This window comes from Lytechinus variegatus, chromosome 17 (assembly GCF_018143015.1).
Source record: "Lytechinus variegatus isolate NC3 chromosome 17, Lvar_3.0, whole genome shotgun sequence".
Classification (NCBI taxonomy): Eukaryota; Metazoa; Echinodermata; class Echinoidea; order Temnopleuroida; family Toxopneustidae; genus Lytechinus; species Lytechinus variegatus.
The window spans coordinates 26,924,685-26,939,208 of record NC_054756.1 but is presented as its reverse complement, the minus strand read 5'-3'; the positions used below and the strand labels follow the sequence as shown (position 1 = coordinate 26,939,208).

The following is a 14,524-nucleotide window of genomic DNA, read 5'->3' as shown; positions in this document are numbered from 1 at the left end:
TACAGTATCGTCACATCGTCTGCATGCTGTAAGACACAATACAGTGAGACCGGCTTGTTTTGTTTAGAAGTGCGAGCTGCTCAAACATCATAGACATTTGTTTGTTTACTTCACTTTGGATCTTGATTAAACTCAAAAGATTTGTTTATTCCTCCCCTATCTTGACCATTACAGTAATCAGACATCAAACATTAAACTTCAGTGTCTGAATGGATACCCGCTTCCATTGTAGTATATGATTTTCTGTCAAAGACACGGTTGCATACTACAGGCTTTTAGAATTTTATTTATTTTTTTATGAGAAGCTTTCAGACTTTATTGTGGTAAATTGCTGCCATTGCAATAAAACACCACATCCCCTGAAGTTCTTATTGGCAAATATTTTCATCATTCATTAATCATGTGCAATCAAAGCTATGTCCAGTGCAATATAGAATGACAAATCGTAAAAACAGCATTGATCTCGTCATCACGTGTGAGCAAGTATGGGATGCAAGCCGTGCAAGTGCTGCGGGTGTTTCGGCAGCCGCGATGACATCCCTTACTTCATCGACGCCAACGCGCCGATGTCCCGGCCGCTGTCCAAGCGGAAGGCGAAAGCCGCGGCCAAGGAACGGGAGAAGGAGAAGGAAGAATACCGTAAGTCAAAAGGAAAGTCCCCGAAAGCTAAAGTTAGCTTGAGGACGAGACTCTTGGGAAAGAAAGACAAGAAAGGGAAACCAAAGAGGGGAGATTCATGGAGTCGAAGGCCGAGCGGACAAGTGCAATATTCACATATTCCCGATCGGGACAGCGAGGATATTAACTCGGAGGATTTCTCTCTGGTAATTATTTCAATGTTGTGTCTTGTTCCTTTTGTCAATTTATTGTTGAAAATTATGAGATTTAAGAGAGTTCATCCTGACTTACACATAAATGCCCATGATTTATCTAGACTGCTCTTTATTCATGCAGCATCGTTGCGTGTGCGCTGGAGATAAATGCCAATCCGATAAGTGTTTATGTCATGAAGTGAAAAAAGTGAGAACATTACAATCCCAAAATACTTAACAATCATTGCATTTTTCTTCTTTTTGACAACTTCTTGACAAGAGGTCCAGCTAAATCCAATCAACGCCCCAATCAGATCCTTGTCAGGCTGCCAGCTGCCCCGCCATAGTCGACCAAATTGGAAAATATGAATCGCCTTTGGCAATTTCTTGTAGTATTCAAATCATTCAAAGATTCAATTTCTTTCTGATTTGCGAGTTGATTGTTTGGTCGCTACTTCATCTAAAGTCTGTGAAATACGTGTAGACTCGTCTTGTGGCATATTTTCAAAATGTTTTTCAGACCCAGGACAGGAGAAAAACAACAACAAAAACTGCTGGTGTCACACCTCTTCCAATTTCTGATGCCTTTGACTTCTTTTGATATTCATAGGATTAACGTTGATATGGTATCTTTTTTTTGAGCCCCTGAACGTCGTCGGCACCATGGTGCACTTGCCCCCAGCCCCCCCCCCCCCGTGCTAAACTTGATACATCACTACAAGATTGGGATGGTTTTTCATGAATCCAGTGGTAATGGTCGACTTATTTTGCAATGCTGGGGGGCGTTTCATGAAAGGACTTGTTGGACGTTTTATCTGACAAGTCCCAGTTTATCAAAATCATGGAAAGATGTCAGATCTGACAACTTGTCGGATGAAAATATGGATGAAACGCTCCCAGATATCACTCTTTTGAGGACAGAATTTTACATCATTTTCAATTGTTTTTTTGCTCATGAATGTAGGACATTTGAATTAAACATTTGTTGATTGTGATGTACCCTTAACTGAGTACATCTCCTGTGTTTGACTAATTGCTGTATTTCTACGTGGTATAATTTACTCTGCATTTTCATTCGACTTGAGAGTGAAAATATGAAACAATGTTTTCATTTTCGTGTGGATTTAACCTTAGCTCAGAATGCCGCATACTTCATGTGTTCATTTTGTGCCATTTTCCATCCTAACGAACCCGCTTCATCTACTTTTTTTTGAAGGGAGGGGGTGGGTGTCAATTTCTGCAAGAAGGTTCAGATGACAAGACACATTCACCGACTTTATTTTGAAGTCGCTGTCAATACTCATTTAGCAAATCCCATGGGGAGTAGTGACTTGAGTCTTCGAGGGGAGGGTGGGACGGGCTATTTTTGGCCCCGTCTTTCAATTTAGGTTTGATGAATGGAAGGCCGCCTTCGGAAATCGCAAGGTGCCTGAATGCTATTTATACCCCTCTGACTACTCACAAAGTATGTTGGAGTTGTAAGAACATCGCAACTCCAAAACATTAGTTTTGGCATGAGTAGGGCAATTCATTTACCAACAGCAATGTGAGATGTTACAGTTAAAGCCCAACTGAAACTTAGCCCAGAATTGATTGACCTTTTTTCCCAGTTTTCCATGGCTCGTTTTCGAAACAGACCAGTTCGTAGTTTAATTGATGGACAATTTTGTCAAATGACCTTTCATTTCTTTCATTATGATAGGCAGATTTCAAAGGAAGATATGTTAGCATGCCTTACATAGCAGGATGAAGAATAGACTAGAAAAGTGACTAGAAAAGCACATCATTGAACACTGAAGTTATTTGTTGCATTTTTATTTTGAATGAATATTTAATATAGCATGTACAATGTACTTGGCAAACTGTAAAATGCCAGTCGTTTGTGGAAACATTGTTGTTTTTTGTGGATGTAAGTGAAAACCACAATTCAAAAGAATATAATATAATCAAGACATCAAAGTCGGTGCTTATCTCATTAGATTTTAAGCTACCGTTTCACTTTAGTACTACACTGTAAGGTCCTTCCTCTGATCATGGGCAGAGTGGAACTATGAGCTGGCTTGTTGTTTAAGTGACTGGGGTCAGTTGAATTTAGGGAATGAAATTTCCCTTACAGGTAGCTACAATGTAGTGAAATAGCATGTTTTTTGTCTATTGAATGTGCTTGTAAAATTCTCCCTTGCTGTACTTAAAAAACAATGAACTAACTTAACAATTGACCTAAAATAATAAAATCTTTTGTACATTTTCTTAAAAATTGTTTTGGGCTACCTCCCAAAAGTGTTTCATTGGTTTGTCAGAGACTCCATACATGAAAGTGTCTTTGATGCAGGAAAAACAATTTTGCTAGAAATTGAGTTACAATGTTTCAGGAATTTTTGCTCCCCTTGCTAATGGGCAGGGTTGAATTATTACAGACGTCCCAAGAACATTGCGAACAGGAATGACTTCCGTTTCATTATTTCCCCCGATAATTATGCCTGGGTCTAGTATGTGTGGTATGATGTTTGAAGATTGTATTTGAGAGCTGGAGGGGATAATGAACCCCCAAAATACATGATGCATAATTCATTTGAAAGATTATATAAAGATGTGAGAAAACAATGAGATAATTTTGATTTGGATATTCAGGGAGACTCCCATTGATTAGTGAAAAATCAATAAGGAATCCGACTTGGGGTGGGAGGGCTAGATAATTGAATTACACGATACATCTGCCCTCTTGGTTTGCATAGTGTGTTTGAGTGAACCATATATGTGAATATCAACATCATTGGAAAATGTGAACAGTGCCTTTGATTGAATCAAACATGAATATCAATGTAATTGGAAAATATGAACAGTGCAGTTGAGTGAACCAAACACGGTTTTAAATGTAATTTAAAATGTAAACAGTGCAGTTGAGTGAATCAAACATGAATATCAACGCAATTTGAAATGTGAATAGTGCTTTTGATTGAATCAAACATGAATATCAGCGTAATTGGAAATTTGAACAGTGCATTGAATGAATCGGACTGAAATATCAACATAATTTGAAGTGTGAACAGTGCAGTTGAGTGAATCAAAGATGACTTCCAATGTAATTGGAAGTGTGAACAGTGCTTTTGAATGAATCATAGTAAATATCAATGTAATTGGAAGTGATGTTTTGGGACCTGAAAAACTCTAGTTTTGATTTCATAAAATGTATCAGAAGTCAATATTTTCATTTGGGAACTGAGGGTTATTTTAGGGTCATTGGATTAATATATATTATGAAAAGTGGGTTGTCTTCAGAAGATAACCTGCATGTCTGTGACTTGGAAGATATTCACTCTATTTATAGAAATATATACTATTCTTACATGTCCAGTTTTCGATCTGAACGATCCCCTCTCCATCGATTCTACAGGTTTCTGCTTCTTTTTTTAAATTAGAATTAGTGTAGATTCCTCTAAAAACATATTCATGTTAATATCTTGAGTCAATATGTGTATAGCTTCCTGGTAATTTGAAATATTCAAATTATCCCAAATTTAGAAAATTTATTATAGAATGAACAGCATTTGTCCCTGAAGTAACTACCTAGAGGCAATTAATATTCAATACCATTTTATCTCATCTATTTTATAAAGAAATCTATTTTTTTCATTCAGTATTAATTATTGTTATTATTTATTGGTTACTGTAACGTCCAGCAGCACTGGCTGGAAAGATTGCTTTACAAAAAATCAGATGTATTATGAAACATGTTCAATATGATTGCAAAGCAATAATAGTGACATTAGTAATAAATTTATAGATTTGGATTAAATTGCCGGTACATCACGAATGAAAATCAGCTTGGAGGATAATTATGGTATACAAGATATGGTTAAAAACTTTTTTAATACATTACTAAAGGTCGAGTCAACTCTACTAAGACAAAAAATTGAATGTATTAAATACGAACATATGTATTGTGTTAATATGAATCAACGGTGCATCGCCATATGACTAATCCGCCATTGAATTCCCCAAGGTGTATCTAATTAAGGACTCTAAGTACAGATCCCAGTGATGGAGAGAAAAAAATGCGACAACCTTTCTCCACAAAAGCACCAAGAGCTCTGTGGACAAGGTCTGCTGCCTTAACTGCATGTGGTTTTCAAAAATAGAGATTATATTAATTAATTAATGAGCTCTAGTCATGTTCCTGTGAAAAGAGTAATTTCACCATTGGGACTCGGCTGCTTTTTTCCCCTGTGCTACATGTACAACAAAGAGATTTTTTCTGTTTCGACAGATGATAGCATCGAGGGCTTAATTAGAATGGCATTGTATCAGTTTGTGAATCAATTTGCATATTAAATTTTAATGATTTGCATAATAATTACAAAATAGTCGCATTGATGGTAAAAAAAAGTAACGAGAGACCTTTTGAAATTTTGCATCAAACTGGTCTTTGTTGGCTGAGATCTGGGGCCCGGTTTCATAAAGGACTTGCAACTGTTGTAACTTTGCCATAATGGCAACTACCATGGTAACAGGGCTCAGCAGCCAATCAGAATCAAGGTTTCCATGGTAGTTGCCATTATGGCAAACTTACAACAGTTGTAAGTCCTTTATGAAATGGGACCTAGAAGGAGAAGGGGGTGGGCAGAATCAGACCCAGTTGAAATAGGATTTAAAGCACCCAAATTCCAAAATTCAAATTAGGGTGTGTTTATGCTTCCATAGCGAGGACAGAATCAGCGATTTCAAACGTTGATTCAAAACGCCGATCGTAAACGTGATTCTGGGAGTGCTGTTTATGCTTAACTTTTCAGAGCAAATCATGATCTCCAGCTGGCTTTGCATCGTAAAGCGAGGTCAAATTGGGCGCGCCTTTTTTCGAAAGTTTTTTTCCGATTGTTATTACGTGGAGATAACATGGAGCAATACGACTGTATTTGCCCGCGGATTTTCATCTCACCGGAAGCATGTACCAAATGACGTCATTTAAACACGTTTACGATCGTGGTTCTGTTTATACTTCCCCAGAAAGCCTGATTCTGGTCAAACAACGTTTACAAACGCACCTTTTTGTGAGTTTACGATCGGCGTTTCAAAACAGCGTTTAAATGAAAGTAAGCAAGGACGCAACAGTGTTTTGGACTAATCACGCTTGGAAATGCTGATTCTGGCCTGAAAAGTGGAAGCATAAACACGGCCTTAATTTTATTCAAAATCTACAGTGTGTTATTGTCTTTACCTGCAGAATCTACTCCCAACTCCCTGGCAGTGCATAGTAATGTACAGGTATGAATGTATAACATGTCTGGGGAACACTGATATGCTATCAAAGAGGGCAATATCACTTTATATCTCCCTACTTCTAATGCATGTCTGGGGAATATGCCCTTGATAATGCACAGGGACCACCTGATGAGGCCAGTTGATTAGCTATGAACAAAGATGCGATCATCACCGTCATCTCATGGTGTCTGGTTAATGGTTGACGGCCTGATGGGAATAGTACTCCTTTGATGGAATATTCATGCCTAACACTAGTCTGTTGTGCAGACCCTTCGCTCGAGTTAAGGGTCTGAATGTGCAGCCTATCAATGCCTCGTGTACTGAAGGCCCTCTCGCTCAGCAAGTTTTGTATGTGCTAGTCTTTACCTGGAGACCCACTTGTTGATCATAGTTTCAATCAGGGTCTGTGGCCTGCAGACTAGCCTAACACCTTGATCATTGTAGATACCGCTGTATTAGCATATATGCAAATGAGATAATTTATATCTTGGTCCTTCAATCATTGAATGCAAATGAGATAAATCATGTCTCGATCCTTCCATGATCATAGATACAGCTAGATTAGCATCTATGCAAATGAGATAATTCATGCCTTGGTCCTTCCATCATCGTAGATACAGCTAGATTAGCATCTATGCAAATGAGATTGTGATTACGTTGCATTGCTTTTATTCTGTTTGTTTTACCAGAGAAGAGATTTGTACCATTATTGATGCCCATTCATTGTGAGTCGATGTAAATATGATTTGTTTAGGGCTAAAGTATTATTATGTTAGCTCCAATTTCCAAACTTTATGTACCGGTATTAATATGTTACAATGGTAGCAATATCAATATGATTTGGTTTAGAAATTAGAGTCAATTCATCCCCCTCCCCCCACAAAAAAAAACTAAAAAAGTAAGCGAAACTTTAAAATGTCATAACTTTCTTGTTTTACATCCATTTTTGATGAAATTTTCAGTGTACTATGCTTTCTTTATTTTTCTCTGTTCATTCAAATCAACATTTTTCTTGGGTGGACTTGACCTTTTAGAGATGTATATTAGAGCATTGATACATGTATGTATACATTTTGATCATTAGGTTTGTATGCACTCTTGGCAAATCAAGAGTAGACATTGTATTCTCCTCGATATCTTAACTCTTTGTCCGAATATTTTTTGATGGGGGATATGTATTGTCCATTATTGTATGACTCAGCGTCATCTTTGGGTACTAAAATTTATGATAAATAGATGAAGCTATTTTTTGCTCTGTGAAATTAAGAAAGAGCATGATACCCTTTGGGAATATAGTGGTTAATTGCTAAATAATTTTTTGTTTCTGACAAAACCATTAAAAGCTCCCTGTAATTAGTGGTAATGAAAAGAGTTGGATGATGATAAGGAAGAGGATATTGAGGATGATATATCCACTGCTATCATCATCATCATCATTGATATCATCGTAATTTATTATCCTTATTCTGTCGTCGTCGTCATCATCATCATCATCATCATCATCACCATTATCGTAATCATCTTCATTATTGCCACCATCATTATTGTCATTGTCATTTATATCACTATCTTCATAATCATCATAATCACCACCATCATCATCATCTTCATCACCTAATAATAATAATAATAATAATAATAATAATAATAATAATAATAATAATAATAATAATAATAATAATAATATTAATAATAATAATTAATAATAATAATAATAATAATAATAATAATAATAATAATAATAATAATAATAATAATAATAATAATAATAATAATAATAATAATAATAATAATAATAATAATAATAATAATAATAATAATAATAATAATAATAATAATAATAATAATAATAATAATAATAATAATAATAATAATAATAATATAATAATAATAATAATAATAATAATAATAATAATAATAATAATAATAATAATAATAATAATAATAATAATAATAATAATAATAATAATAATAATAATAATAATAATAATAATAATAATAATAATAATAATAATAATATAATAATAATAATAATAATAATAATAATAATAATAAATAATAATAAATAATAATAATAATAATAATAACCTCACCGTCACCACTTCCCTTATTTATAGCCACTTGTTATTTCAGATAAAGAACATCATGTAATTCCATATTCATTATCAGAAAATTAGTTGTTGTGGCAATGGACTGCATGAATTCAAGAACAAGTACTGTTCTGATTGCATGATGTTAATCAGCGTGGCATATTTACATAAAGTGGTGATGATAAGATTTGCTCCATGTCATTTAGGCCGTGTTTATGCTTCCATTTTTCAGGCCAGAATCAGTGTTTCCAAACGTGATAAGTGCAAAACATGGTTGCGTCCATGCTTACTTTCATATAAACGCTGTTTCAAAACGCCGATCGTAAACTCACAAAAAGGTGCGTTTGTAAACGTCGTTTGACCAGAATCAGGCTTTCTGGGGAAGCATAAACACAACCGCGATCGTAAACGTGTTTAAATGACGTCATTTGGTACCTGCTTCCGGTGAGATGAAAATCCGCGGGCAAATACAGTCGTATTGCTCCATGTTATCTATGTAATAAAAACAATGGGAAAAAAAAAACTTTCGAAAAAAGGCGCGCCAAATTTGACCTCGCTTTACGATGCGAAGCCAGCTGGAGATCATGATTTGCTCTGAAAAGTTAAGCATAAACAGCACTCCCAGAACCACGTTTACGATCGGTGTTTTGAATCGACGTTTGAAATCGCTGATTCTGTCCTCGCAATGGAAGCATAAACACACCCTTAGATGAATGTTTGACTGAAGTGTAGTAGTGTTATCATTACTTCAGCCCCAACATCTTGTTCGTACATATAAATGATGATTATTCGTAAGATTACAGATAACATCGGTGATAAAGGTTTCCTGTCTGGCAGTTCCAAATGTAATACAATTAGAAGGAAGCATGCTAGAAATTATCTTAAAAAAAACCCATTCAGTTCAGTTAATAAGAGCACCGAAGAATAATTTACTATCTCTGTAGTAAATTATTTCATGTCACTAATTGGATGTACATGCATATGCAAGCTCATTGAATTAACTTGCTACCAGAATATTTAGTGCTAAAAATTTCCACATACAGCCCTCAAAAGTCACCTGTGTTTGTTGGGGGGGGAGGTGATTGTCTGTAATTCTCTCTATGTTTGAGAGGGGTGGAAGGGGGGGGGGGGAACAGCCTGACGTTCCATAGCCCTAATCTGATCTACAACTTCTGCATCAGATACATGATAAAATATACAAATCTTGTGAAATCATCTCTGAACAGGAAATATGTCTGCACATCAAGAGGATTAACAAGTAATATCCATCACGTAATAACAATGGCATGAGGAAGCCATAGATTATTATGATAAATTCAAAGGTTGCAAAATTATGGTATCTGGAAAGAGAAAAAAAATGCAATGGCTATTAAATCAATTCTATCATATGTAAGGGTTTGTGTCCTTCTTGAAATCCTTGTTTAATTTCTGAAATTATCTGTGTTGATTTATTGAGCTTATAAGAGGTAATCACTAGGAAAGTGAAATTATGTATATGGGCAAAAATAAACCTCAAATCAAACTTTCACTCTAGACACAACAAAGCACTTCCAGTTGTAACAATGAAATCAATATGAGATTCCCTAAAATTTGTTCAAATCTTTACAGGAATTGTGAAAGTCATGCCGAATGGATTGACAAAAATATTAGAGATTTTTCACTGGGATTTATGTTATTCAGAGCTCTGGAGAAGGTTTAGCTAGTCCCAACACCTTGGGTGTTTCAGAACTTTGATTCAACTAGTATTGTGCATAATTTTATATCCAAATAGAATTAAACAGAGAAAATATTGCTTATTAAAAAGAATATGAATTACTAGACATTGAACTAAGTGGAATTTAGTGCATCAGATTATGTTTTGTTTACCGGTATATCCATCTCCAAATAAAATTTGTATGTAACACATCCATTTACTTGTTTATTGGATGTTAAACTACACGTTGATGCATAGTTTGGCTATTCCGCCCTCATCATAGCAAATCGTTTCTCACTTTACGATCCCTGGGATGGAGGTGTTCTAGTAATAACTTCTCACCCCCTATTCACAACTTGACCCCAATCCATGCAGCGATGAAAGGACTTATTAGCCGCCCAACAAATTTAGATCCTTCAGATGTTTATCTCAAAAGAGTTATTCTTGATATAGACAGTGCTCATCTGTTCAGAGCAAGAGAGTTCTTATTTTGTAAGAACGCTGTTAAAAATCTTAAACTAGTTGTTTAAGCCTGTCACTCTAATTTTCATTGTTTAAACTTTTTAACAAGTTGTTAAAAAGGTTAAATGATCATTTAGACTCGCACCTTGTGAACAGAGGGTCGTTTGTTCAAATCCCACCATGGTCTGGCGTCCTTTGGCAAGGCGTTAATCCACAGTTTGCCACTCTCGACCCATGTGCTAAATGGGTACCTGGTAGGATGTGAAAGTCATTGTAGCTTGTCCAGTACTGTGTGTGTCTCACAGGCGACCGACTGGAATACACCCCAGGGAGTGGAGGATGTGCACACATTGTGTGTGGGAATCGACTGAATGAATCCCATGACCGGGGTAATAATATATCTGTAAAGCTCTAGACACCTCGTTCCAATGTATTAAGCGCTATATAAAGAGCGGATTATTATTATTATTATAAACAATAATAAAGTGACTGGCTTGAACTACGTGCTTAAAATTTCAAAGCGCATTTTTACAATGTAGTTTTACAGTCACACCAACGAGACTGACTCCAAAACGACCTATGGTACGTCATAGGAAAAAACGTGATACGTCTGAAGTCCTGTTTGCCCATGTGACTGCTACTTCAACCTTTCAATTATAGGATGAGGTACTATGTCGTTTTTGCTTCGATTAAATTAAAGGAGAGTTTGGAATGTGGATAGATATTCACAAACTAGGCATTTATGAGTTAAGAACAACATGAACAGTGTTTACATGTACTTTATTTTCGCCCCATTCTTGTCCTTTTTGTGTAAATTAAGTTGACATATTTTATTCAAAAAGAATCTTCATAGGTTATTCATGGAAGAGAAAACAAGATGGCATTTGTTACATCGTGCAAGGAATAATTCAGCCTATAACTATTGGGCATTATACAGTGGATTCTGGATTCTAGAAATTAACATATTATTGGATGATATTTTATTATTTAACAAAACATTTTTGTTTTTTGCTGAAAATTTGGAGATTGATTCTTTTGGAATAATCATGCCTGTCATTCAGCTATTTGATTTCTAAGGAGATATTGGACAAAATGTTGAAATATGATCTCAAGCATGGCCTTGCAAAAAGGTCTTTCCTTCTTTGGGATTGCAAGCATTAGCAACAGTTGGAGGGAGAGGGAGAAAAAAAAGTGTGAGAGGAGGATTTAGATTAGGAGCTGTCACACCCATCCATTTGAAAAAAGGTAATTAATTTCATACTTTCAGACCCGGTCTTAAACAGGTAAAGTTATTATTCCTTAACAAAGGATTCATATTCTTGCCACATATCCAACTATCCTTGTTATTTGCTCCTCAAAGACACTTCCTGTGAAAGTTGTCATAATTTTAGAAAAACTAGTACGTATGGATAACTATGGATTTACAGGGGCCCATTTTATAAAGAGTTAGGTTATGGCAACTACCATGGTAACAGGGCTCAGCAGCCAATCAACATCAAGGTTTCCATGGTAATTGCCCTAATTGCAAAGTAACAACAGTTTGAACTTTTTATGAAACAAGCCCTTGGTCTTTTTTTTTTTGGGGGGGAGGGGGCATTACATTAATTTCACTTTTACAACTGATATTTTCCTGATTGGACAGAATGCCTGATCAGAAAATATCAGGCATTTTTTATTTTCTGTAATTGTGAGGGTATGAAAGTACCCATTCAAAGAGAGAGAGAGACTGAAAAGGAGCAAGATCTGTGATTATGTCTGACAAATCAGGTTATTAACCCCGTTTATATATTCGGCATACATGTGTGACCTAATTCTCTTCAAGATCCGTTGCCATGGTTTTCCAAATTGCTTTCAGGTTATTTTGTGGAAAGTGATAGGGTATAGTGATGACAAATGAGATAAAAGAGGTATATATTATGGGTTTCCTCGCATAAAGATGTGAAGAAAGTAAGAGATTTAAAGGCCAAGTTCACCCAGAAAATCAGAATAGTTGAATGAGTGGGTTATTGATGGATATGAAATATGATGACCATTATATTTATATCACATCTGGGGCCTGTAACACAAAGCTTAGCAATGATCGTAGAACATTTTTCTACAATTGATTCCATTGACTACAATGTACAATCAATCGTAAAAATCAAGCGTAAGATTGATCGCTAACCTTTGTGTTTACAGGACTCTGGATATAGAATAATGGTAGACTTATGATTAAATTTTGAACAATATGCCTATTTTGTATAATATTGTCCCAATCAGCTGTATTAACATTTGGGAGATGAGCCTATTTTCCCCATGTTTGTTATTGAATTCTAAATTATTTCACGATTTTGTTCAAACAATACAAAAAAAAATAACCCAGCCTTGCATTAACAATCGACTTCCCACGGGATGTACAAATCAAAAGGTAATGCAATGTCAGTGAGAGGATTTTTGTACAAAGATTTAAAATATGAAATATAATTTTTTTTTTTAAATTGGAATTCCTTTTCACAATGAACAAAAACTGACCAGTATAGCCTTGCTATGGCCACAAATGCATTTGCAATTCAGCTTCTCATATATGTCCTGGCTTGTATTGCACTTCACCTGTGTATTCAGCTGTAGCTAAATATAGAAACTCAATATGGAGAGCATCCCAGAAGTCATCGTACCCTTGCCAATTTTCCCCAAAACTTGGTGCGATATACATGTACATCCCAGCTAAGCCAATGGCCAAATGCACTTGACCCAATATGCGAGTCTGTTGACAGTTTCCAATGAAAGGTAAATGTCAGAAGTGTATGTCACTTGTTGGAGCAGTGGTTGTATCCCCGTAGGTTTATATTTAGAGCCTACCCAACATAATCATCCCTAATAATGGGTGAAGTTTCTTAAATATCATTTCGTGTAAATTGATCATTTTGGTGAAAATAGAAAATTCATGATATTTTACTGTATATGACAGCATTTTGAATTACTAGTATAATATGCATATCAGGAAATCAACAGTTTCATTATTATTAAGCCATGAAAATTGGTGAGATTAACATCTGCAAAATATTTGGCAAATACTGTAGGCCTACATGTACTGTAATAACTGTATCATGCATGGAGCGTTGTGGCACAGTGGATTAGTCTTCGGACTTTGAAACAGAGGGTCGTGGGTTCCAATCCCAGCCATGGCGTAATTTCCTGCAGCAAGATACTGATCCACAATGTGCTGCACTCAACCCAGGCGAGGTAAATGGGTACTGGTACGAAGTAATTGGACTTTAAAAGCTGTGTGCGCTATGTACGCCTAGCATAGCCGGGTAATGTAGGAGCGCCTTGAGCACCTAATAAGGTGGATATGTGCGCAATATAAATACCCTATATTATTATTATTATTATTAATAATGTTGATCATCAAAATTTTCAAATTGAACAGGCAATTGATAAAACTTTCGCTTCTGCATTCGTCATTGAGTACATATATCGCTGCAAGAAATGTACACTTCGATATAAAAAAAGACAACTCAGGACATGCCAGTAGGGGACATTGTGCATTTCTGTTTTTTTTTTTTTTTGGGGGGGGGGCGATGTAGGAGTCCAAAGGTGCGTACTCATATAGGCCTACATATTTATAGTACTTGTATATGACATATAAGGTTACATATCAAGTAGGGCTTCTATATTTCCTGATGTTGCTTGCATGATTCTTGTCTTCAATTGGGTTTTCTTTATTGCTTTGAAGCTTTTTAGGACAAAAGGTCTTGAAAGGTTGGATTTCAGAGGCCAAAACAAGTGGTTTGATTTCTCTCCATCTACATGTATATACGTTCTGCTATGAGTTTGTTTGCAGAACTGCGCCTCACTCAGATCAATGCCCCCTGTTTTCTGTGACAGGATTAGGAAAAGTAGAAAGATTTTCCAAAATTAAGAAAATTCAAAGAATGTCATGGATAACATGATCTAGGTCAAGAATTCAATAGAATTTGTCAAAAGAAAGCAAAAAACATTAACAAACAAAAGTATCCCTTGGAAACAGTCTCCCCCTTGGATACCAAAATAGTGTTTATTCTGCGACTTTTTTAAACTTTAGTTATTATGATTATGAACAGTATATGAAATTGTGTTCGTTTTTTGTAGGCAACAGGTGAATACTATAAAGTCAAGATCAGGGCTGCAACGAAGGGTAAAATCGTTCGGGTCTATCATTTACGTTTTAATGTCAGAGGGCTTTGCAC

At 35.6% G+C, this 14,524-nt stretch overlaps 1 protein-coding gene across 1 annotated transcript in view; it reads left to right on the top strand.

Moving 5' to 3' along the window:
• The first annotated feature begins 380 nt into the window (after positions 1-380).
• The window catches only part of LOC121430520 (spectrin beta chain, erythrocytic-like), a 29,151-nt gene continuing 15,007 nt past the window's right edge, over positions 381-14,524 (top strand). The window contains exon 1 of the mRNA XM_041627809.1: positions 381-824. Coding sequence (XP_041483743.1) covers positions 486-824 — 339 coding nt within the window. The 5' untranslated portion in view covers positions 381-485. The remainder of the gene's footprint in view (positions 825-14,524) is intronic.